The 22139-nt window shown below is 39.7% G+C and overlaps 2 protein-coding genes across 2 annotated transcripts in view; both read left to right on the forward strand.

Annotated features, from left to right (window-relative positions):
• Positions 1-17617, forward strand: part of LOC149961253 (uncharacterized) — a 37686-nt gene extending 20069 nt beyond the window's left edge. The window contains exons 9-16 of the mRNA XM_090155616.1: positions 3499-3642; positions 4151-4405; positions 4995-5344; positions 5979-6225; positions 8992-9111; positions 16374-16648; positions 17306-17428; positions 17549-17617. Coding sequence (XP_090011742.1) covers positions 3499-3642; positions 4151-4405; positions 4995-5344; positions 5979-6225; positions 8992-9111; positions 16374-16648; positions 17306-17428; positions 17549-17605 — 1571 coding nt within the window. The 3' untranslated portion in view covers positions 17606-17617. The remainder of the gene's footprint in view (positions 1-3498; positions 3643-4150; positions 4406-4994; positions 5345-5978; positions 6226-8991; positions 9112-16373; positions 16649-17305; positions 17429-17548) is intronic.
• Positions 17618-18584: 967 nt separating this feature from the next.
• LOC149961254 (platelet-derived growth factor receptor alpha-like) lies at positions 18585-21753 on the forward strand. The gene is made up of 4 exons (XM_090170383.1): positions 18585-18652; positions 19763-19903; positions 20207-20312; positions 20739-21753. Exons 2-4 carry the CDS (start codon positions 19824-19826, stop codon positions 20958-20960), a joined length of 408 nt encoding a protein of 135 aa, XP_090026509.1. The 5' UTR covers positions 18585-18652; positions 19763-19823; the 3' UTR covers positions 20961-21753.
• Positions 21754-22139: the final 386 nt, after the last annotated feature.

A 22139-nucleotide genomic window follows, 5' to 3' on the forward strand; every position in this document is an offset into this window, starting at 1 on the left:
GACCAACTGTTTTTTCCCGGTCACTCTCCCTTTAAGGGGGTTGGTCGGAGGGGGCAGATTAACGACACTGCGTGTGCGTCAAAGAGTTCTATCGAATGAGACCAACTGTTTTTTCCGGTCACTCTCCCTTTAAGGGGGTTGGTCGGAGGGGGCAGAAATTAACGACACTGCCTGCGCGTCCAAGAGTTCTATCGGATTGAGACCAACTGTTTTTTCCCTGTCACTCTCCCTTTAAGGGGGTTGGTCGGAGGGGGCGGAAATTAACGGCACTGCGTGTGCGCCAAAGAGTTCTATCGAATGAGACCAACTGTTTTTTCTGGTCACTCTCCCTTTAAGGGGGTTGGGCGGAGGGGGTGGAAATTAACGGCACTGGCTGCGCGTCAAAGAGTTCTATCGAATGAGACCAACTGTTTTTTCCGGTCACTCTCCCTTTAAGGGGGTTGGGCGGAGGGGATGGAAATTAACGGCACTGGCTGCACGTCAAAGAGTTCTATCGAATGAGACCAACTGTTTTTTCCGGTCACTCTCCCTTTAAGGGGGTTGGGCGGAGTGGGTGGAAATTAACGGCACTGGCTGCGCGTCAAAGAGTTCTATCGAATGAGACCAACTGTTTTTTCCGGTCACTCTCCCTTTAAGGGGGTTGGGCGGAGGGGATGGAACTTAACGGCACTGGCTGCGCGTCAAAGAGTTCTATCGAATGAGACCAACAGTTTTTTCCGGTCACTCTCCCTTTAAGGGGGTTGGGCGGAGGGGGTGGAAATTAACGGCACTGGTTGCGCGTCAAAGAGTTCTATTGAATGAGACCAACTGTTTTTTCCGGTCACTCTCCCTTTAAGGGGGTTGGGCGGAGGGGGTGGAAATTAACGGCACTGGCTGCGCGTCAAAGAGTTCTATCGAATGAGACCAACTGTTTTTTCCCGGTCACTCTCCCTTTAAGGGGGTTGGTCGGAGGGGGCAGATTAACGACACTGCGTGTGCGTCAAAGAGTTCTATCGAATGAGACCAACTGTTTTTTCCGGTCACTCTCCCTTTAAGGGGGTTGGTCGGAGGGGGCAGAAATTAACGACACTGCCTGCGCGTCAAAGAGTTCTATCGAATGAGACCAAATGTTTTTCCGGTCACTCTCCCTTTAAGGGGGTTGGTCGGAGGGGGCAGATTAACGACACTGCCGGCGCGTCAAAGAGTTCTATCGAATGAGACCAACTGTTTTTTCCGGTCACTGTCCCTTTAAGGGGTTGGGCGGAGGGGGTGGAAATTAACGGCACTGGCTGCGCGTCAAAGAGTTCTATCGAATGAGACCAACTGTTTTTTCCGGTCACTCTCCCTTTAAGGGGGTTGGGCGGAGGGGGCAGAAATTAACGACACTGCCTGCGCGTCAAAGAGTTCTATCGAATGAGACCAAATGTTTTTCCGGTCACTCTCCCTTTAAGGGGGTTGGTCGGAGGGGGCAGATTAACGACACTGCCGGCGCGTCAAAGAGTTCTATCGAATGAGACCAACTGTTTTTTCCGGTCACTGTCCCTTTAAGGGGTTGGGCGGAGGGGGTGGAAATTAACGGCACTGGCTGCGCGTCAAAGAGTTCTATCGAATGAGACCAACTGTTTTTTCCGGTCACTCTCCCTTTAAGGGGGTTGGGCGGAGGGGGCAGAAATTAACGACACTGCCGGCGCGTCAAAGAGTTCTATCGAATGAGACCAACTGTTTTTTCCGGTCACTGTCCCTTTAAGGGGGTTGGGCGGAGGGGGTGGAAATTAACGGCACTGGCTGCGCGTCAAAGAGTTCTATCGAATGAGACCAACTTGTTTTTTTCGGTCACTCTCCCTTTAAAGGGGTTGGTCGTAAATTAACGGCACTGCGTGTGCTATCGTTTGATATAAAAAGTACCATCCTAAGTTAAAGAGTTGACTTTAACGTATTGTTATTAAGGGGGGGTCGAAATTGTGCCCCCTATTTACCTGACAGACCTGAAACTGGCCATCGGTAAAGGTTGTGTAGCCCCACACTGTAATTCAAACTTCCCGCCACGCCCGTGTCACCCTTCGTGAAAATCCACTGGGTGGGGGGGGGTGGGGGCGGCAAAGTTTGAGGTTCACTTGACCTTAAACGCCGTAAATATACGTAAAATAAGGCGGAAAAAGGAACGACAATTGCGACAACTTAACTAGCCAAATTCAACCGCGTCGCTAAAAACGACTAGAAGTTCCGAGAATAGTTTGAAGAGAACGGCGTAAATTGGTTGGTAAAGGCGTCGGTTTTTGAAGATTACGCGGCTAGCAGCTATCTGGGTTCGATTAATAAATTATTTTTTGCAGCTCCATCTACCGTGTCGTTGCTTTCCACGCCAAACAAACAACAAACAATACTTAACGACATTCCGTCCATAGCAATAGTCCCACTTCGATATATATATATCTCGATGTGGAACTAAAAACTGAGTGGGGCTCGTAGACACGAATTCTCCCTCACATTATCAACACTTTCGATAAACGAAATAAAGCAAAAAAATAACCAATAAAAATATATAATAATAACCGAACAAGTTAGGAATCAAGAAAAATTCAATCCAAATACCCACAGTAACAAAAATTGTAATAGCAGAAATAAGCAATTAAAAATATATAATAATAACCCAATCATCGAACAAGGTAATTCAAATACTTAGAAATCCAGAAAAAGTCAACCAAATACCCACGGTAATAAAAATTGTAAAAACTTACAACGCACACAAAAAACCCTTAACTGAATTGTGAAGGCAAAATGACAGCGCGTATCTCGATCTAAATGAAACCAACGTAACCACATTAATGAAAATGTATCACACATTTAAAGCCGATAAGAAAACACGGAAAATAAATTACGAAGCTACGAGTTAGGTAAGCAAAACAAAAAGGCATAAGAACGCGATGTATACAACTTGAAATGTTTCTCATAAATGAACCATTACACTTGAAAAGTTAATACCGATCACGTGTTTTTGGAAATAAAGGGATTTTAGAAAACCTTTTACCAAATCTCAAAACTGCGGACCGGGTGATTGCACTTTGCCCCAAAAATGCGAACGCGTTTGCAGCCCAGAAAAACAGACAGACCGGGTAATTGTTATACCCCTCCGAGGTTATAGTCCCCTCGTAGTTGTAAAAATATCACAGGAAAACTCTTACGAGGAGAGGTATATTTTGGCTTGTCAACTTGTTTTTAAATAGTTCCAAAGAAAAATTACACTGTGTTTGCAAGTCCCGAAACAACCACACTACAGATTAACTCTTATACGCGTATCATTGGTTTTTATCTCAAACATTAAAACAGCTACAACGTCTTTCACACAAAGGCACTAATTTTTCTGTTAAAACATTTCTTCTCAATTATTCTCCGACATTCACTAAAAAACAATTATCTTTCCTTTGTAAAAAAAACCTAAAAATATTTTTAAGTGAGCTATAAAATGTTAGCCAAAATGGCAAATAGAAATGATAATGAATTTATCAATATTTATCGCAGATTCTCGCGCTGTGGCAACGAAGCAATTCCTCAATCCAGATTGCGAGGCATTCAGCGTCGGGAGCCCCGAGAAAAGGGAATTCTACTCGCCAAACTATCCCAATAATTATACCCGCAATCTGGAGTGCCATCTGGTTATAACCGGTAAGTAACATGCTAGAAATTATGTGACACGGAATAATGAGAGCTGTTCCCAGGTAGCATTACCACGTGTTCTTATGGTTGATAATCAGTATTTCTAGGGGAGAACACGTGTTGCCGAAATTTACACTTGTGAAACACGTGTTAGTACAGTTTTCTACGACACTAAATTAATTTCTTGTGATTCTACACGTGGTGTAAACGTGATTATTTGGTATACAAAGACACTAAATACAATTAGTGTCATTAAACAAGTGGCGTACTTGTGATTTTGTTGGTGTTCTAAGACTAACTGTCTGATAGATGTACTTATGGAACAATATTATAGAGATACGGGTAAATTAGTAATCTTACTGAACCATATTGTTCAATAGTTCATGGGCTAAACTTACGGAACAAAATTCTTGATTGATTTTTAAAAATTAATAAACCTATGGAACAATATTATAGGCTTATAAACAAACGGACTTTACACATAGAATGTATTTAACAAGGTAATTTTTTTCTGTAGCTCCCGAAAACCAAAATATTCAAGTTCATATTGAAAGTTTCGATTTAGAGATTTGCAAAGGCAAATGCGAATGTGATTATTTGGAAATCCTCTACGCACCTCCTGCTGTTTCGAGCAAGAACGGGCAAAGATATTGCGGAAGTCACGAGCCTTTCAAAATCTCATCTACCGGAAGACACCTACGCCTCGTTTTCAAATCGGACCCATCTGATGAGAATGTTGGATTCAAAGCTAATTACAGTTTCGGGAAAGTTGGTAAGAGTTGTTCTTACTTGTACCTATAGGAATTCGAAAGAACGTAGGCGATTAATTTATATTTTCGGGTGGATTGTAGTCTATCACCGAGGTTTATATCGAATCCGTGAAACTCGTCTGCGCTTTCAATAATATATCTCTAAAATTTAGTTTACAAGTATTAAAACCGTTGCCACTATTTTTTCCAAGCTCGAAGTCTATTTCGTACTCAAAAACTGATTCAAAAACCACTTGATGGTACTTTGATTATCACATACAATAAACGGTAGTTTTACTAATATGTTTTGCTTTGGTCAACTTAATCGTTCGAAGCATTATTAAAAAAACTACAAAAAGATTGATAATTTAAAATACCGTCCATAAATATAACCTTACCTTTTAGTATTAATCTTTTAATTTGGACAAAAACCTTCAAAGCATTATTAAATCAAATAATAATTAATAATAATTAAATAATTTCAATTAGCGTCTTTAATAATAATCAGCTAGGCTTATACCCAAGGCACCACCTTAGGCCCAAGTCATCGAGCAACGTTTTTAAAACTAACCTAACCTTTTAGTATTAATATTTTAATTTGAACCGTTTCAGAATTATTGAAACCAATTCCCAAGTTTCCCTTCGAGGAAGAAGCCGTCGAACTGGACTGCAGCTACCGCCAGGGAATCCTGCCACCGAATATCAGTTGGTTCAAGGACAACGTGGCGCTGAATGCGTTCAACGTCGAAGTGTTGAAGTTCATCGCGTCCAAGGAGGCCGAAGGAGTGTACAAATGCCTCTCCACCGACGAAGAGGGAGAAATACGAAGAACGTTTGACGTGCGATTGTACGCGGGACCATCGGTTGCCGATTCCTCCAAATGGCAGTTCGTCATCATTTCATTCGTGGTCATTATCTTGTTATCCGTCACCGTCGCTGTCATTTATTTCCGCCTAAAGAAGGTATTCACCTTTTTTATTCGCTTTGATTAACAGCAATAATTCTAATAATCAGCCTTTGCACCACCCTAGACCCAAGTCATCTTGCGACTTATATTGTCTTTTAAACAGGTGGCCGGGTTACAATGCGTAGGAGGGTGGTGGAAAGCTTTTCGTGCCACGCGAGCCAACAGCTCCCTACACTAACTATTACCGTTAACCTCTACAAGTTTTTATGGAAAGGGTAAACCGAAGAACTCGGGAAAACCCCATTAACCAGTGGGGAGAGAACTTGCAAAATCAACGCGGAAGGAATAGTTCCGATTTTTCACCCAGTGCCACAATTTGGAATCGTATATTTAAAAACAAATTATGATATCTAGCGATTGTAGTTGCAACTGAACAAAATACAATTATAAAGCAATTTTGACCCTATCGGATTCAATGGCGTACTTCTTCGAAGTTTGCTTGAAATGAAATGTTTGCTACGAGCAGGTCGTCAAACACTTCATTTTGCCAAGTGAGCAAAGCGTTCCCATCCCCGTACAAAGGGAAGCCTATAACGTTATTTATATAAATTATATTGTTTTGTAAAAGGAGGTAAGGAACGGTACTCTTTTCAGTGTCCAGTAAAGTACTTATTGTTTTCATGAAATAGAGAAGAATGAACCAAAGACGGTCGGCAGACGCTCGGTACATTGGCAAACCTAACAAGCAATTTGAGCCAGATGTCGTGGGACCCCATCCGGACCTGCACTTCTACGACCAGAAATGGGAATTCCCGAAGGACAGACTCGAATTGGGGGACATTTTGGGACAAGGAGCTTTCGGCAAAGTCGTCAAGGCCACAGCTCGGGGAATCACCAAAGAAGCGGTTTCAGTTGTTGCTGTTAAAACTCTGAAAGGTACCAGTCTGCTACTTAAATTTTTGCTCGAAAATATACATTTATATAAACCCTAGCTGGGGTACCCGGTACTTCCCGGAGAAATATGCCTATTTGTATAACCAAGGAAAAAGCGCCAGTGACGAGACTCTGAATTGAAAAACTCGGCTTTTTGGCTAAGATCAAAGTGTAGTATCTTGTATATAGCGGATATACCTAATTATTTAATTAATTCAATTAATTGAAGTTGTTTTGCCGACCGTATAACTGTCGAAAACCACAGTAAGGGTACCATGAGATAGGATACCAAATGTGGTCGGCCTAAGTTGAAAACTAAACATTCCTATAGCGGACAAACATATATACAAACACTCATCTTAATAAATTAGATGTCTGCTACCTGAGACAACTTTAGTGATCCGAATTTAACATTAATCCGTGGAACTCTATCAACCAATTAGAAGCTGGATTTATTGTTGTTTAAGCATTGCCAACGTGATCTAGAAAATATCTGACTTAGCATTCCAGCAGGAGCAAATACTTTCTTCTGATTCCAACTCCAAATGAATTCGTTTATTTTCATAGATTAACAATTAGACAGACAATGTTCTTTTTGTCTCGTTTACATATTCTGTTCCTTTTAACTTAAAAGTGTATGTTATTACCAAAAAATAAATTTGTTAATATTGCCAATTTCAAATAGACGTTTGTTTCATCGAAATACGAATTTCGCATAAAGCTCGTTCAATTATTTCATTTACGCCAAGAAGTAATAGTACGTCGTTCTGCCTTGATTCCAAAAGTTTGGCTTAGTTGATTCCTCCGTAACCAAATTTTAGATATTTAAAATAAGATATTTTTCAGAGTGTAATTTGGGGGGTACAAATACATACATTGTACTTCCTAAGTACCCTCCTATTCCGCCGCCACTGTTCAAGACCACTTCAGCTTGCGCGGAAACTAAAAAAAACTATTAATCTCACATCGATTTCAAATATGAGAGCCAGGACGCAGCCCGGATATTTTTACACGCAGAATATGCTGGAACCTTATGGGCCACGGTGTGCAATAACTGGTGGCTTTACCGGGGAGTCGGGGTTCAGTTTTTGTAACCGATAAAGGAGTGGTGCTCCGGCACATGTTAGCCGTGGTCAAATAGTCCTACCCTTCACCTCAGCCCATAACGGGTCACGGTGTGCAATAACTGGTGATCAAATGGTCCTATCTCCTCCTCCGACTTCGGTCAGGTAGGGGCTGGTAACTAAGTTTCGGCTCCACTCTCTATCCTCCAGCTGTGCACGAAGTTGAAGCTGGTCGCCCCATTGCCGCGTCTTTATTCGGGATGAGTGGCTCGCGTCGAGGGTGAGACCATCAGTAGTAGGGTACAACTATCCGGGCGTGTGGACGCTGGCGTAGGGCATTTTAATGAGACCATTGGTGTAGTAAGCCGCCATGATTGCGATTGGAGCACTGGTATATAAATTTCTGACTACACATACCCTTAACCTCCGACTTCGGTCAGGGGGACGGAAACTGGTTTTTGTCAAGGCTCTGGCAGAATTTGTTTCCGGCTTCGTGGCTGCGGTTCTCCGTATGAGGCGATGTGGCTTTTGCTTCCTCGCCTTTTGGAATCTCACCGGTGCTCTGGTGCCAGCAGTGCGGGATGGACTGGGTCGCAATGTGCCCTTTGTCCACCTTTTGATGCCTTTACTTCCGCGGGTTGGCTATCGATCTCGGTGAGCTGGGTATCTTTTGATGGCGTTTCAGCATCCATCCTTATTCCCAACAGCTCCGCGCGAAGTGAGGATGGTTGTCAAAGGTGTGTCTGTCAGTGGTAAGTGGCGGTTTCGTCACCCGTTAGGGCTGTGGACGCTTGCGCGGGATATAAATGATGAGACCACTGGTGATTATAGAATTAATTGATATCCCAGTATAAAGGGGCTAAAATAAGGATTTTTTAGAACCGTCCAAATACAAATTGAACCCCTAAAACATAATTTCAATGAGCTATAAAAGCGCTGAATTCAGAATTTGTAGCGGATAAATATTTTAACAAAATTATGAGAGAAAAAAGGGCTAAAAATAAGTATCTTAGTTCAGCAAAATTGGCGGCGTTTGTCGATATGTTTCGGAAAGACCCGTCAAACGCGACATCTCTCATGAGATAATCGGCCATTTTAAATGTATCATACTTTTTTGCGATACACTCACGATTAATAGCACTGCCCAAATCCAATTTTAAAACTGCCCAGAGCTGCTCACTATTTTAGGCCATACCAGTATATAAATCTGACACTCACGCAGTATCTACCGGAACGTAAATTTGTATTGCATTTCGAAAACTAGAGTCAGAAACTGTATACACTGCCGATTTTATTAATAATGTTGACAAAATGTTTGATGCCGTTATTTGTCCATTAAATATTTACCTTAAGAATTTACTTTTCATACCATCCATTAAAGATAGATGGCAGATCGGTTCAGTTTTTTAGGTCCTTCCGCCAATACTATGGTACGCTTGGGAGAAATTGACAATACTTTTTAGGTTCCGAGTTTCCAGTCTATGTAACCGATAGCTTCACATAGTCTTTGGATATGCTCTAAGTGATACCTTAAATTTTATTTTCTTTTCCGAAAATATTTTTATTAATATTAATATTAAATCTTGGTAGTTCATTTTGTGCCTGATAATATTTTAGACTTAACTCTAAGCTAATATTAATAATTTATTTAGAAATATATTGAAGAAACTGTTATATTTGACAATTTGAATTGTTTGAATTTTAGATTTCTCCAACCCATTGCAACGATCAGCCTTGTTGGCCGAGCTGGAAATCCTGATCCATTTGGACAGGCACATCAACGTTGTCAACCTTCTCGGAGCTGTCACCACGAACTTCTGGAACGGTGAGTCACACATTTAATTCGGTAACCTGTAAACACGTCATTAAAAGTCAATAATTATGTTTGATAAGGGTGTGTGTGTGTGTTAGTCGAAATAATGAATTATAGCAAAAGTGACATAATTACCAAATGTTCCTTTACTTTGCAATGCTAAAGATTTACCGAGTGCTGCTATCGAGAATTCGACATAGACCACATAGAAGGCTAGGCTAGGATGGACAATGCAAAATAATAATAAGTCTGCCAGCCTCCCACAGTGCTTCCTTAGTTCTCGAAGCTGTCACCAGGTGACACTGTTTTTACTTTTGCACTTCATTCCCAATGACTACCCTCACTCAGTGTTGGGCAAATTTTAATTGCTGGGGCAACTAAAACTATACAATTAATTAATTGTTAATCACGGCTATAAAAATTAACAATTAATTAATTGTAATTGTGAAAACTCACGATTAAAATTTTTTTGATTGTTATATACTGTAGTCGCAATTAAAAACTAACCAATTGTTAATCGTGACTTCACAATTAACAATTAACATTTAATAAATTGTTAGTCACGACTATAAAAATTAACAATTAATTAATTGTGATTGTAAAAACTCACGATTAACAATTGATTAATTGTTATATACTGTATTCACAATTAAAAACCAACCAATTATTAATCGTGACTTTTCATAAGTAACAACTAATCAATTTTCAATCATTAAATACATTTGATTAAACACTAACAATTAAAACAGATTATTGTAAAAGGCGCGGACTGGAGAGTGGCGTCCGAACCAATGTGTAGTGCGACGGAAAATGCGTAGCGTAGTAAGTGGGAGCGAAACAGAGTTGCCAGATGGGCGATTTCCCGCCAAATTGGGCTACTTAAGGAACTTTGTTGCGGAAAAAAAATTGGGCGGAGGCACGGCCGTATTAAGTTATGTGTCAAGGTTGCTATGGTACAGGGCCCCCGAAGTTGGGGCTATCCAAGGAGACCTAAGAAGTTGGGGCTAACTTAGTGGCCTCTGAGGTTGGGGCTTATTCAGAGCCTCGGAGGTGTTGCGTGCACTAATTCCTAATTTCTTACACGGAAGAAACTCTTGCGATTTTGCGCGAGCCACGTTAATAAAAAAATGCGCGCGCTACGGACTTTGTAAGATCGATGGAAAGTAACCAAGTGACGTGACCCTACAACATTTTCAGAGCTAATGTACCTATTCTTTTGGTGTTTTGCGTTTAGACATTATAAAAGTCCAAAAATAAGGGCCCCAAATTATACTTGGCACAGGGCCCCCATTAGTGTTAATCCGGTTCAGTTTTTAGGGTGATTTTATATTGATATTTAAAGACAAAATGACGCAGAATGATTTAACTGAAGCAAAAAAACTACGTAGTAGAGAGGTGCGGTCAATATAGGATTTTAATGTTTGCTTCTATTATAATTATGTAAACTATATGCTTTATGAAGAATTATTTTACTGCTCTCTTTATTTTTGCAGATGAATCACCAACACTTCTTAATTTGTTTAAGACGGCCGCTAGGCGCGATCTTGATTGAGCGCCATTTTGCTCTAGTTGTACAATTGGAGTGTGCGGTATCCTTAAAATTAATCTGGCCTATCTGGAGCGAAAGGCAAGTACCCTTTGCACTGCGTGCCGTGCCAACCGCCTACAAAACAAACAAACACGTCGCTACTTGTAACTTTTGCTAGTTTATAGTTACATTCGACAAACTAAAGAAATATGAATGACACACAAAGAAAATAATAAAAAAATTAATATTATCAAAATTGACATAATTACCAAAAGTGTGTCAATCGGACCTATTTCTTAATGAATGTTACGAGCGAAATACAAGTTGGGAGGGGAGAAGGGAATGTATGCCTTGGGGAGGGAAGGAAGTTAAAACCAACAAATAACGCCTCGTAGTGAGGAACGGAGGAACTAAGTAGCACTTGTCAAACCAAGTGTATTTTTGTATTTTTTGTCGTTCTGTGGAGATGCTTTCGCCATCTACCTACGATATACTACCATATACTAAAAAATGATCCAGAAGGCGACAATAAATAGTCTTTTATGTGGTCGATCTCGAGTCGAGCATTCATTGAACCTTTAGCATATTAAAATACAGGTAATTATGTCACTTTTGATATTATGAAAGTCATGTTTCCTACCAATGAGTAGTGTTAAATTTTATGAATGAAGCAATATATCTAAGAGCAATTTCATATGCATAAATATATATTAATCGTGTTCATCTGATATCCGTAAAGTTAAATAGGGTACTTAATTGTTAGTTTTAATTGATAATTTTAACCATCAAAACGTAAATTAACAGGTATTAATCCAAATAAACTAATTGCAATGTGGAATTAATGGTTTAATTGCAACTAATTTTAATTGATATTAATTTAATTGCAATGTCGAATTAATGATTAAATTCCAATTAAATTTAATTCCAATTAATATAATTTCGATGGACGATTAATGGTTTAATTTCAATTAAATTAATTGCATTGGGCAATTAATTTAATTGAAATTTTGATTATATTAATTGCAACGTACAATTAATGGTTTAATTATAAATATTTTAATTGCAATTAAATTAATTGCAATGTGCAAATAATCGCTTAGTTACAATTAATTTAATTGCAATAATATTTTAGTCAAATAATTAATAGATTGAAAATTTAATTGATTAATGCCCAACACTGCCCTCACTCCTTCCCGCACCACTTTTACTTCGTGTGTTATATTCATTTCAAAAACGATTACATTGGCACACATGTGATAATTATGTCACTTTGGACGATAGCCGTGTGTGAAGTGTGTAATTTTTACCTGTTTAAATATTTATCCCCTTCAAATAACCCTATGTAATGACGTAGGCTGCGCCATCTAGGGTAAAAAAGAATACTGACCGGATCAGGGCAAAGTCAGCGAAGCCACATTGTTCACCCCAGTTTTAAAATTAAATGTTGGTTGTCAATAACTTAAACCTAAGACCATTTACACCTAGACTACAATGCCAACGTGATAACTCCAATTTCGTAGTGCCCGCTACAAAACACTACCAAGTGGAGAAAATCCGCGAAAGTAACTCCTTCTTTAGGAGGCGAACGGCTCGCGCTCTCTTCCGCTGTTTTTCTCGGGCTCGGGGCTCCTCTTCATTTCAAGCGGGTGGACGAGTATCTAACACCATGATAAAAATGATTAAAAACATTTCCTTAAAAATTTTGAAAATTCCTAATGAAACATACCTTCAACAAGTTCCCAAAATGTTTTAGGTGGAATTTCAATAAACTATGCCATGTGGTTTCCACTTAAGCCTTGACGCCGTAAATAACGGGTGAAAATTGGTCACGAGTCCAGAGGTGGGCAAACATTGTGAGCGTTCATTTTTGAAAATCCTCGCGAAACGAGTGAGCACTTCAAATACGAAGGTCGGTTGATCTTGTTAAGCGAGAAAGATAAATTGAGCCAGCTCAGGGTGATCGCCGATTTGTTCGCTCAGTCAGTGATAATTCACGATGCGGTGAGCGAAATCGGCCGATTGAGGCGCTAGCCTGCTCAATTTGAAGCGCCGCTTCCCCTAGCGGCGGGATAATTCGTTCACTAGAAAGCGCTGATGGCGGGCTGAGTGAGATCGCGCCGAGAGAAGCGGTAGTTTTTTAACATTGGAATTTCTCATCCCACTAAACGACGGTGTAGACTGTTTCCCAGAATTCGCTCAAAGCGCTGTGAGAAAAAAGTTTCATTTCTTATAAATTATTTCATTAAAAAGTGCATTGAGTAAAAAAATCGACAATAAAATATTATTCGTATAATTTTTTCTCACCGCGCTGTGAGCGAATTCTGAGAAACAGTCTACACCGTCGTTTAGTGGGATGAGAAATTCCAATGTTAAAAAGTCGGCCCAGGCCGTAACATTAGTTCCACATCAGCGTATTCGGGTGGACAAACCCATACACCCTTAGTAGACACAGGTAGGCAAAGCAATACAAAAGCTGTTGAGGCCATGTAAGCAAAACATGACGAACATAATTCTTTTAAATTATTGAAATTAGTGGAAATATGATTTAAAGAAATTCTTAAACTGGGATTGAAATGTGTATAATGTAGGATATTTATATCAAACATTTGGGTAGTTTAGGCACCAAAAGTCATGTAAATTCGCAAATGCATCATAAAAATACCCATGAATGTAATTTTGCGGAAAATAGGAAATAAGTTGAAGACGGGTCAGTGGCTCTGTGCGATGAGTTGTTCGGAGGGGGCGGAAATTAACGGCACTGCGTGCGCGTCAAAGAGTTCTATCGAATGAGACCAAATCTCTGGACCAACTATACAAACTATACAAGTTCGCCAAGAAGGCGATAATATTATTTTGTGCCACACATAAACGACTTCGATAAGTAAGTGCCACTCTTATTTATTACTTCTGACTATACACGGTTTCGATAAGAAAGTGCCACTCTTATTTATTACTTCTGACTATACACGGTTTCGATAAGAAAGTGCCACACTTATTTATTACTTCTGACCATACACGGTTTCGATAAGAAAGTGCCACACTTATTTGTTACTTCTGATCAAACACGGTTTCGATAAGAAAGTGCCACCCTTATTTGTTACTTCTGACCATACACGGTTTCGATAAGGGGGGTCGAAATTGTGCCCCCTGTTTACCTGACAGACCTGAAACTGGCCATCGGGAAAAGTTGTATAGCCCCACACTGTAATTCAAACTTCCCGCCACGCCCGTGTCACCCTTCGTGAAAATCCACTGGGTGGGGGGGGGTGGCAAAGTTTGAGGTTCACTTGACCTTAAACGCCGTAAATATACGTAAAATAAGGCGGAAAAAGGAACGACAATTGCGATAACTTAACTAGACAAATCCCCCCGCGTCGCTAAAAACGACTAGAAGTTCCGAGTTTAATTTGAACAGAGCTGCGTGATTCGGTTGGTAAATTCGTCGGTAATAGAAATAACGCGGCCAGCGGCTCTCTGGGTTCGAGTCCCGGCGCCGCCAATAAGGTAATTTATATAATTTATTTTTCGCATCTCCATCTACCGTGTCGTTGCTTTTGCACGACAAACACTTAACGACAATCCATCCGTAGCAATAGTCCCGCTTCGATATATATATATATATATATATATATCTCGATGTGGAACTAAAAACTACCGCTTATCTCGGCTTGATCTCACTCAGCCCACCGTCAGCGCTTTCTAGTGAACGAATTATCCCGCCGCTGGAGGACGTGGCGCTTCAAATTGAGCAGGCTAGCGTGTCGATCAGCCGATTTCGATCAACGCACCGTGAACGATCAGTGACTGAGAGAATTTTACGGCGCTCGGCCTGAGCTGGTTCAGAGAAAATAGCATCGGCAGTATTGAGCACTAGCTTAATTGATCACTCAAATTAAAAAGGTCTGAGCGTTCATTTCAGAATTCGCTCACCATTTTTGCCCACCTCTGATCACGACTCGCGGGCCGACCGACTAAAATGTCGGAAGCAGACTTGGTAATAAGTGGTAGTCAATGGGTCAAAGACCAGTTTATTTATTGCTCGGACCAGTTTTTTTATTCAAAAGCTAGGGGTTAACTAGTCCAGTGTCCAGTTTATTAATGCAAAATATTCTACCGTATTATTAACCAACTGGTCTACGTGACCCCTTAAATAATTCAAGACATGGGAGTCACTGGCCAAATAGACCACTTTAGAAATAAACCTTATTTCCAAGCCTGGTCGGGAGAGGAGGGCGACGCTATGAACGAAAGAAGCGCGACCAGGGTTGCCAGATAGCCAAAATCAAATTATAGGCCCAAGGACTAAAAAATTTAGGTCACATTGTATTTGGCGGTAATTTCAATTTTGCATCGGATATACCACTGATGTTTGATAAAATTTCACTTTCAAATAAACCCATTAATAATAAAACCTTTTAAATAAAAACAAATAAAATATTAAAAATAATAAAAACGCATTTATTCATCGCATTTGTCGGCTGCGATCCGAGAAATTCTTCGACGGTTAACGCTTACAATAAGATATTTTAAGATTATAGGATTTATAGGTCATCAATATCGAAAAATCGGAAAAAACGCCCTATATAGTACACTGTTAAAATTATAGGACACCGAAAATTTTGTGGCAAAATTATAGATTTTTCCTATAATTAGAGGACGTCTGGCAACGCTGAGCGCGAAGTGAACGAGTTTTTTCAGCCCGAATTCCCTTGTGGACGAGAGTTGCCTCTAAATAACGATGGTGGCGTTGGGGTAGCGGCGACACTAGCCTAACAACAACGCTTACCTTCATTGCAGTCCAAGTGTAAATGGTCTTAGCTTAAACCGAGTAGTTATTAACTCCACACACACAAACTCTACAGAGCGATGCGAAACAGAAACCTGAACAGAAGAGCGGGCACCGTGATTAAAATAGGCAACTTTAAAACCAATTTCCGCGAAAAGGTCCCAGCACGTGCTCAAAAAGCGGACGAAGCCAAGAGCGCGTCTTAAGCGTAATGTCGTAGCCGGAAGTCCTTCAAAAATGTACGGTCGATCTAAGTATGCAACGTGCAGTCCAAAGTCGGCCAACCGTCCAATTGGTATTCCCTCGAAGGGGTGAAAGAAATCAAGTAGAACTAATAAAGAATGTCTTTAAAGCAAGAACCCTTAAAATCGTGTCAATATCCTCTCATAATCTGAATCGCTAAACCTCTGATATTTCTAAACTAATTCATTTGATAAAAGTACCGCCAATTTCAAGAACTAGTTCAGTAAGTCGGTACCTCATGATGAGCATTGTTTATTACGTTTTAATCGTAAATTTTATTGTGAAGGGTTTAAAAGCACTGTCATTTTGAATGCTCGTTGTAAAATGCTTGCAACAATTAGCAGCCTGACGAGAACGCTGACGTCAATTGTTCTAAATGCCGGTTTGAAACCGTCCAGAAAAAGAAATCCTTTTGATTTATGTGAAAATGGAAAATGATTCTTAATTTTAAATATAATTCAATACATTTTAAGGATAATGCTGCTAATATATTTCAGCTGGGCCAGAGTATTTACTTAATTTAGAAAACTGTCCAATCTTATTTACGAGGGGTAACATTGGCTCCCAACGTATTGTCATGAGAAAAAAGATTAAAAAGTACTACTATTGTTGCAAACAATACGTAACTTTTGTAGGAAAGAAACGCAAAACACAAAACCTTATTTGACGTATACGAATCAGAGTTTGTAAATGAAATAGTGTCGTTTGATTTGAAAGGAGAGCTGATGTTGGTTGTGGAATACTGTCCGTTTGGAAATCTTCGGGATTTCTTGTTCAAATACCGGAACTGTTTCGACACTGAAGTTGATCGAGAAATCGAGGATATCGGTTTGAAGAGTAGTGATGATATGACTATCGATGCGTCAATTGAAGACGAGGAATCGATTCGAAGCGCGGAAAACGACCAGATCAAGCGGACGATTAAAGTTCAGGACCTGTGGTCTTATTCCTTCCAAGTAGCCAGAGGAATGACGCATTTGTCGTCGCAAAAGGTTCGGACATTTTGCTTTTCATTGACACAATTTTACACCATTCCCTTTAGACCCAAATTATGTGTTTATTCGTTACGCTTAACATTAAAAGTAATAGCCCATATACCAAACAGTTGACAATGCCCAGTTGCTTACGATAAGCGTTAGAAAATAGCCTATCCGGTTATTCTATCTTGATTTCGTAAACCCGCTGAAATAGATATCTTCACACGGGTTTCCATGGGTACTATATTCAACTATTATTTCTACCAATTGAACGTGTATCTTTAACTGTTATCGACTACTTTAGTTCGGGACACTGGTCTTATATTTAATCGACGAAGTAATCATAGAGAGCGCTACTGTAGCAATCCTTTGATTCTCCATCAGCCAAGTTCCATCGGGAATGGCAATTCAATCAAACCCCATTTTAACCTATATTTAAGTAATCGGGTGGCTGATAGGAACTTAATTGAAGAAAATGAAGCCTAACATAAAGTTGTCATTTACCAGAAGTGTATAATACGCCTACTTACGAAGAGATTTCCATCTCATGGATAATGAAATGAAGAGTTTGATTTGTAACCTCAATTAAAATGCCTAATTAGTCTTCGATGTAGGGCTCTGAGAAATTGTGACTTCCAAAGTTTTTGTATACTTTATTGGTTTCCATTTCAGCTGATTCATCGGGATTTGGCGGCGAGAAACGTCTTGTTGTCCGATTTTAACATTGTCAAGATTTGCGACTTCGGCCTCACCAAAGACATTTACAATTACGCCGCTTACACGATGCAGAGCAAAGTGAGTTTCGCATTTTGTTATTTCCAGAAAACTTTCAGCTCAACTGGGGAATATGGAGGCGCAACAATGGCCTCTGTTTTCATGATTCGCGGACTGAGTGTCTTCAATTCTTACGGCTAGAATTGGGGAAGAGATTACACGGTGATTGGCGGAGGGGCGTGGTTTCTCTTCGGCTGAAAAGTGCTCTGCCCCTAAACACGTTCTTGGTTACTTTAATTTCTAATGAATGTCTGCGGCACAACCTACATCAGCTACTCGCGGTCAAAGAAAGTTAAGAATAGATGAGGAGTAAGATTCGTCGGAGTCTGTTGGGCCAAGAGCGCCTGTACCGTTTGATCGATCCCATTTGAACGATGAACAGCTTATTCGAAGGATTCTTCACTTTCATCTTAGCCAAACGACGAAAAGCGTATTATTCAATTCAATAAAGTAGTCTCAACCGAAGTCAGCTATATTTAAAAAACTAAATATTTCAGAGGTCGAAAAGTATTTTACAAAATTACCCCAACAGCAATTAGTTGATGTCTTCCTAAAAATTCCACCTCTTTGGAGAAATGTAGAGTTAGCTCTTAGAACAAAAGAAACAAGAAAATTCATTATAACATATTGATTGTGGCTTTGTTATATTTTCAAAATATATTTGTTTTAAAGCAATTGTACCTTTTTGTAGAAAAAATATTTCCTTCAATTGTTCCTATTTATTTAAAAAAACTAAAAACAAAATCAATTGAAAAGCAATATTTTATTTTCCACTAAATGGCCGTGGCGCAACAAAATTAATCTCCACTCTAGCTTCCAATTCCCGCCACTAGAGGTATCAAGCTTCCGTGAGGTTGTCAAACTATCAAATTCCAAAATTTAAAATTAATTAATCAAAATTTATTTATTAAATTTATTTTAATATCAAGCGTTTTGGAGGAGCAAGAATATTGTTTCACAAATGAGTTGCTCACTTGAGCCCCATATTTAGGCATGATTAAATTTTCATTGTTATCCGAAATATCATCGCACTGAATTCATATTTTGATATTCAATTTAAATACGAACCCCTAATGGGGAATTCGAACAATCCATTCAAAAGCCAAAGCTTCTACAGCAAATTTTATTAAATATTTAAATATAATTCCTCTTATTTTATTTTGTTTATTTAAAGGGTTTAGTTCCGATCAAATGGAATGCGCTGGAGTCGTTATCGGACAATGTTTACACTGTTCAAAGTGACGTGTGAGTATTTTACACTTAAAGGGAATCTAACCTCCAGCATTTCCGACTAGTCCCCTCCTGTGGCTTGTAACTTATTTGGCGCTGCTTATTGTTTTGTGGGCGAGGTGAATCTTAAAACTAATTAGATTCTCCGTTCAAGACACGTTGGCGGCTACATTACATTGATGTTTATTAAAAGTAATTAGACATTAAAAAACTGAGCCAATTAGGGTGTATCTGAGGAATATAATCCCATTGAAACCGCAAAGGTCGTTGCAGAATTGTCTCAGATTTATCGTTCATGAAAACGACAGTTGAAATTTGTACACTTTCAAAATGTACTAGTGCAATTATTCTGGCGTATTTTGTAGTTTGAACTGTTCCGTAAAGAAAAACTTTTTTAAAATTAGCAACCTTTTCGTTTTAAGCTGTTCTAAATTACTATATTGTTGTTTGAACCGTACTTTTAAGGAAATATTGGGCAGATTGAATAGTTTCAAAATAATTTTTGTATTATTTCGCGCCTCTTTAATAGGATTTTGGGGCCCTTTAGACTTTTGAGATGGGTCTTGCCCTACCTGGGCTACCCCGGGCATCGCCCCAGGTGGGGTGGTTAGCACTTTCGGCTCAAGAGGAGCCGAGTTAGCTAGGCTAGCTAGGCTAATACCCAAGGCACCACCTAAGGCCTAAGCCATCATGCGACTTTTGCCAGATTGTGGCAGCTAGGAGCAACAAACACAAGGAGATTGCAACTAGCCTTTAAACACGCTAACGCAGTGTTGCGTACAAATTTCATTGGATGAATCTTTGTTCCCGACATTGTTGTTAAAACTAGAGTGCTTTGCGACCCGTGTTGGCCAAAATGTAATATTTTTCAAACGGGCTAAAGTGAAGGGAATGGTTGATTCTTGAGGCATGAAGGGTTTGCCACCACCAATGTGACCCGATTAACCGCAATAGTTTCCTATGGTGGTGCATTGAGTTATTTTTTTAATCACTTTTGACCAGAAAATTAAACAATTTAACTGTCCCATGCGCGTACTGAAATAATGATGAAAAATGTGGCCATTCCGCAACCACATTCTGCAAATGTTCGATTTGACTGGAACTGACGCTGTCCGCTCTGCGCAGGTGGTCGTTCGGCGTTCTTCTGTGGGAGATCTTTTCTCTGGGGGCCGAGCCGTATCCCGGAATGGTCTTGGACGAGGACTTCTTCCAGAAGCTGAAAAGCGGATACCGGATGAAGAAACCGGAACACGCGCCTGATGACGTGTAAGAGATCTAAGCTCCATTTTCAAACAAACGTTTTAAACAACAATTTCAAAGAATTTTATTCACTTTAACACTTTCTTAACATATTTTTCAAAGAATTTATTTCAATTGCTCTTTTTATGACAATGAGTTGAAATCCACTCACTGCGTACCAAAAATTTATTTATTTCTGTGTGACGGGAAAGGAAACCAGTTCTTACACTTTCTTTAACACTTTAACACGATCCTTTAAGCACTCATTAACTTTGTCCCTACGAACTCCAATACCTGATATTGACAAGAGTCATTATTTTTAAAACGCAGATACCAAATAATGTTGCAATGTTGGCAAGAGGAGCAGTTCAAAAGGCCGAACTTTGCCAATTTGGAAGAGTTTTTCGAAAGGAAACTATCGAACGAGGTTTCCGGGGTAAGTTTCGAAACATAAACCTTGATGACACTTCGAGATACAAGTTCACGGTTTGCTAGTACACTAGTCTTTTAACTCTCAAAGCTAATCGAATCATTCCGGTATTTCGATGATTCCCTTAGACTGAACTTTTCCGAGGGGTAGCCGAGACAGGCTATAGCCTACCTAGGCGACCACAAATCGACTTGAGGGGCTCCGAATGGGGCCCCACAATTGAGGAACGGGGGACCCCAATTTAGGAAAATCTCCTGACGCCACCCTTGAGGCGATTGACCCACACGTCGCGGCGGTAACTTTTTCTCCCCCCCCCCCTAATTGTGGCGCGAGGAAATTTAGCCATGATGGCCGTCTTAACGTAGTCTTTTATTTAAGTGTAATTAAATACGTTTAAAAAACTGAAGCTAATGAAAATAATTTGTTTTTCAGTATTACTTGGACTTGGTCGAAAAATTCAAAGAGAGAAATATCGAAATGAAGTCCGAATATCCGACATTGTTAAATATCAAAAACGCTCTCCCGGATAATGACCATGAAATGGCGAATGTCTCCTTCGAGAACCCGGAGGTCATCCCGATGATCCCTGCACTAACGGACGAACGAGAAACTTACGAAACGGGTATCGAATCCGAAGAAATGACGAAACTCTAAAGTGACCCGTATCGAGTGGAATCGGAAGTATCTGGCACATCGCTTATGAGGAGATTATCTAACTCTCTGCCACATCCTCAAAGTGTATCTTTGAAACTACCTCTCTTCCGTGAACTGCTCTTTTGAGAACAAAATCATTATTCTGCAAGAAAAGCAGCGCAAGGAAGCCTATTTTAGGGGAAAAAAAACATTTTCAAATCCAACATCACTTTAAATTACAATAGCTGCGAGGCGAAAGTGAACACCAAAATATCTCGTTTTCGCGACAATAGGCGGGTTAAGCCATCCTCTTGAAAACGTGTCGGGGAACACGAAGGAGATTAGATTGTACAAAATAGAGTACGTTTACACCAGTTCCCCGTATACGTTTAGGATGGCTTGCTTAACCCGGCTTTTATCGCTATTTTGAGCACACGTTGACTTTTGCACTTCAGGAACCCATCGTCGATAACACGTTTTCACCTTGGTAATTATAAGTTAAGAGAAAATCGTGAATTTACTCGTTAACAATTTCCCGTGATTCCCTTTTATAAATAGATACTAAAATATCTGTATTATTATTATTATCGTCATTATAACATTGTTTGAACAACGCTTTTTTTGGGAAACGACTATTGCACTAATTTAAAACAAGGCAAATGTTTAATAGCGTTCTGATCTACTTATATGTGAATATGCCTAGATCGAATGTTCAACATATTTAAATAGTTTAAAAAAGGTTTCCTTAAATTATTATTATTGGCTGAAGTTTCGAGGCTTGTGATTGTGAAGAATGTAACTAATCTTGTAGGCGTCAAAAAGCGATTCTTGACAACAACTCTCAAAGGCCAATTATTTTATCCAGACAATTTATACGACTAATTGGAATTGAAATGAGAAGTGTAAACGGAACAAGCTTTCACTGTGACGAAGACCCGCGTGTTGAAAGCTCAGTTGTTATTTTATTTTAAAATAAATTTTAAATAATTCCATGCCTGTCTCTATTTTCCATGGATAATCATAAAGTTAGGAGCAACCAACTCAAGGAGAAGGCAGCTAGCCTTTAAACACGCAGTGTTGTGTACAAATTTCATTGGACGGCCCTTAAAGTTGAACGTTTTACGAAAAGGGGGAAGACGATTTCCGATATTTCCCCTTCTGACGCACAGTGGGGCAAACTGAGCCCAAAACTGGCCAAAA

Source organism: Leiobunum rupestre, chromosome 1 (assembly GCF_980474605.1).
Source record: "Leiobunum rupestre chromosome 1, qqLeiRupe1.1.hap1, whole genome shotgun sequence".
NCBI lineage: Eukaryota > Metazoa > Arthropoda > Arachnida > Opiliones > Sclerosomatidae > Leiobunum > Leiobunum rupestre.

Coding starts and splice junctions, on each gene's coding strand:
- LOC149961254 (XM_090170383.1), top strand. CDS start 19,824: ATGGTCTTGGACGAGGACTTCTTCCAGAAGCTGAAAAGCGGATACCGG. Junction 19,904..20,206: donor GAACACGCGCCTGATGACGT/GTAAGAGATCTA, acceptor TTTAAAACGCAG/ATACCAAATAATGTTGCAAT. Junction 20,313..20,738: donor TATCGAACGAGGTTTCCGGG/GTAAGTTTCGAA, acceptor TTTGTTTTTCAG/TATTACTTGGACTTGGTCGA.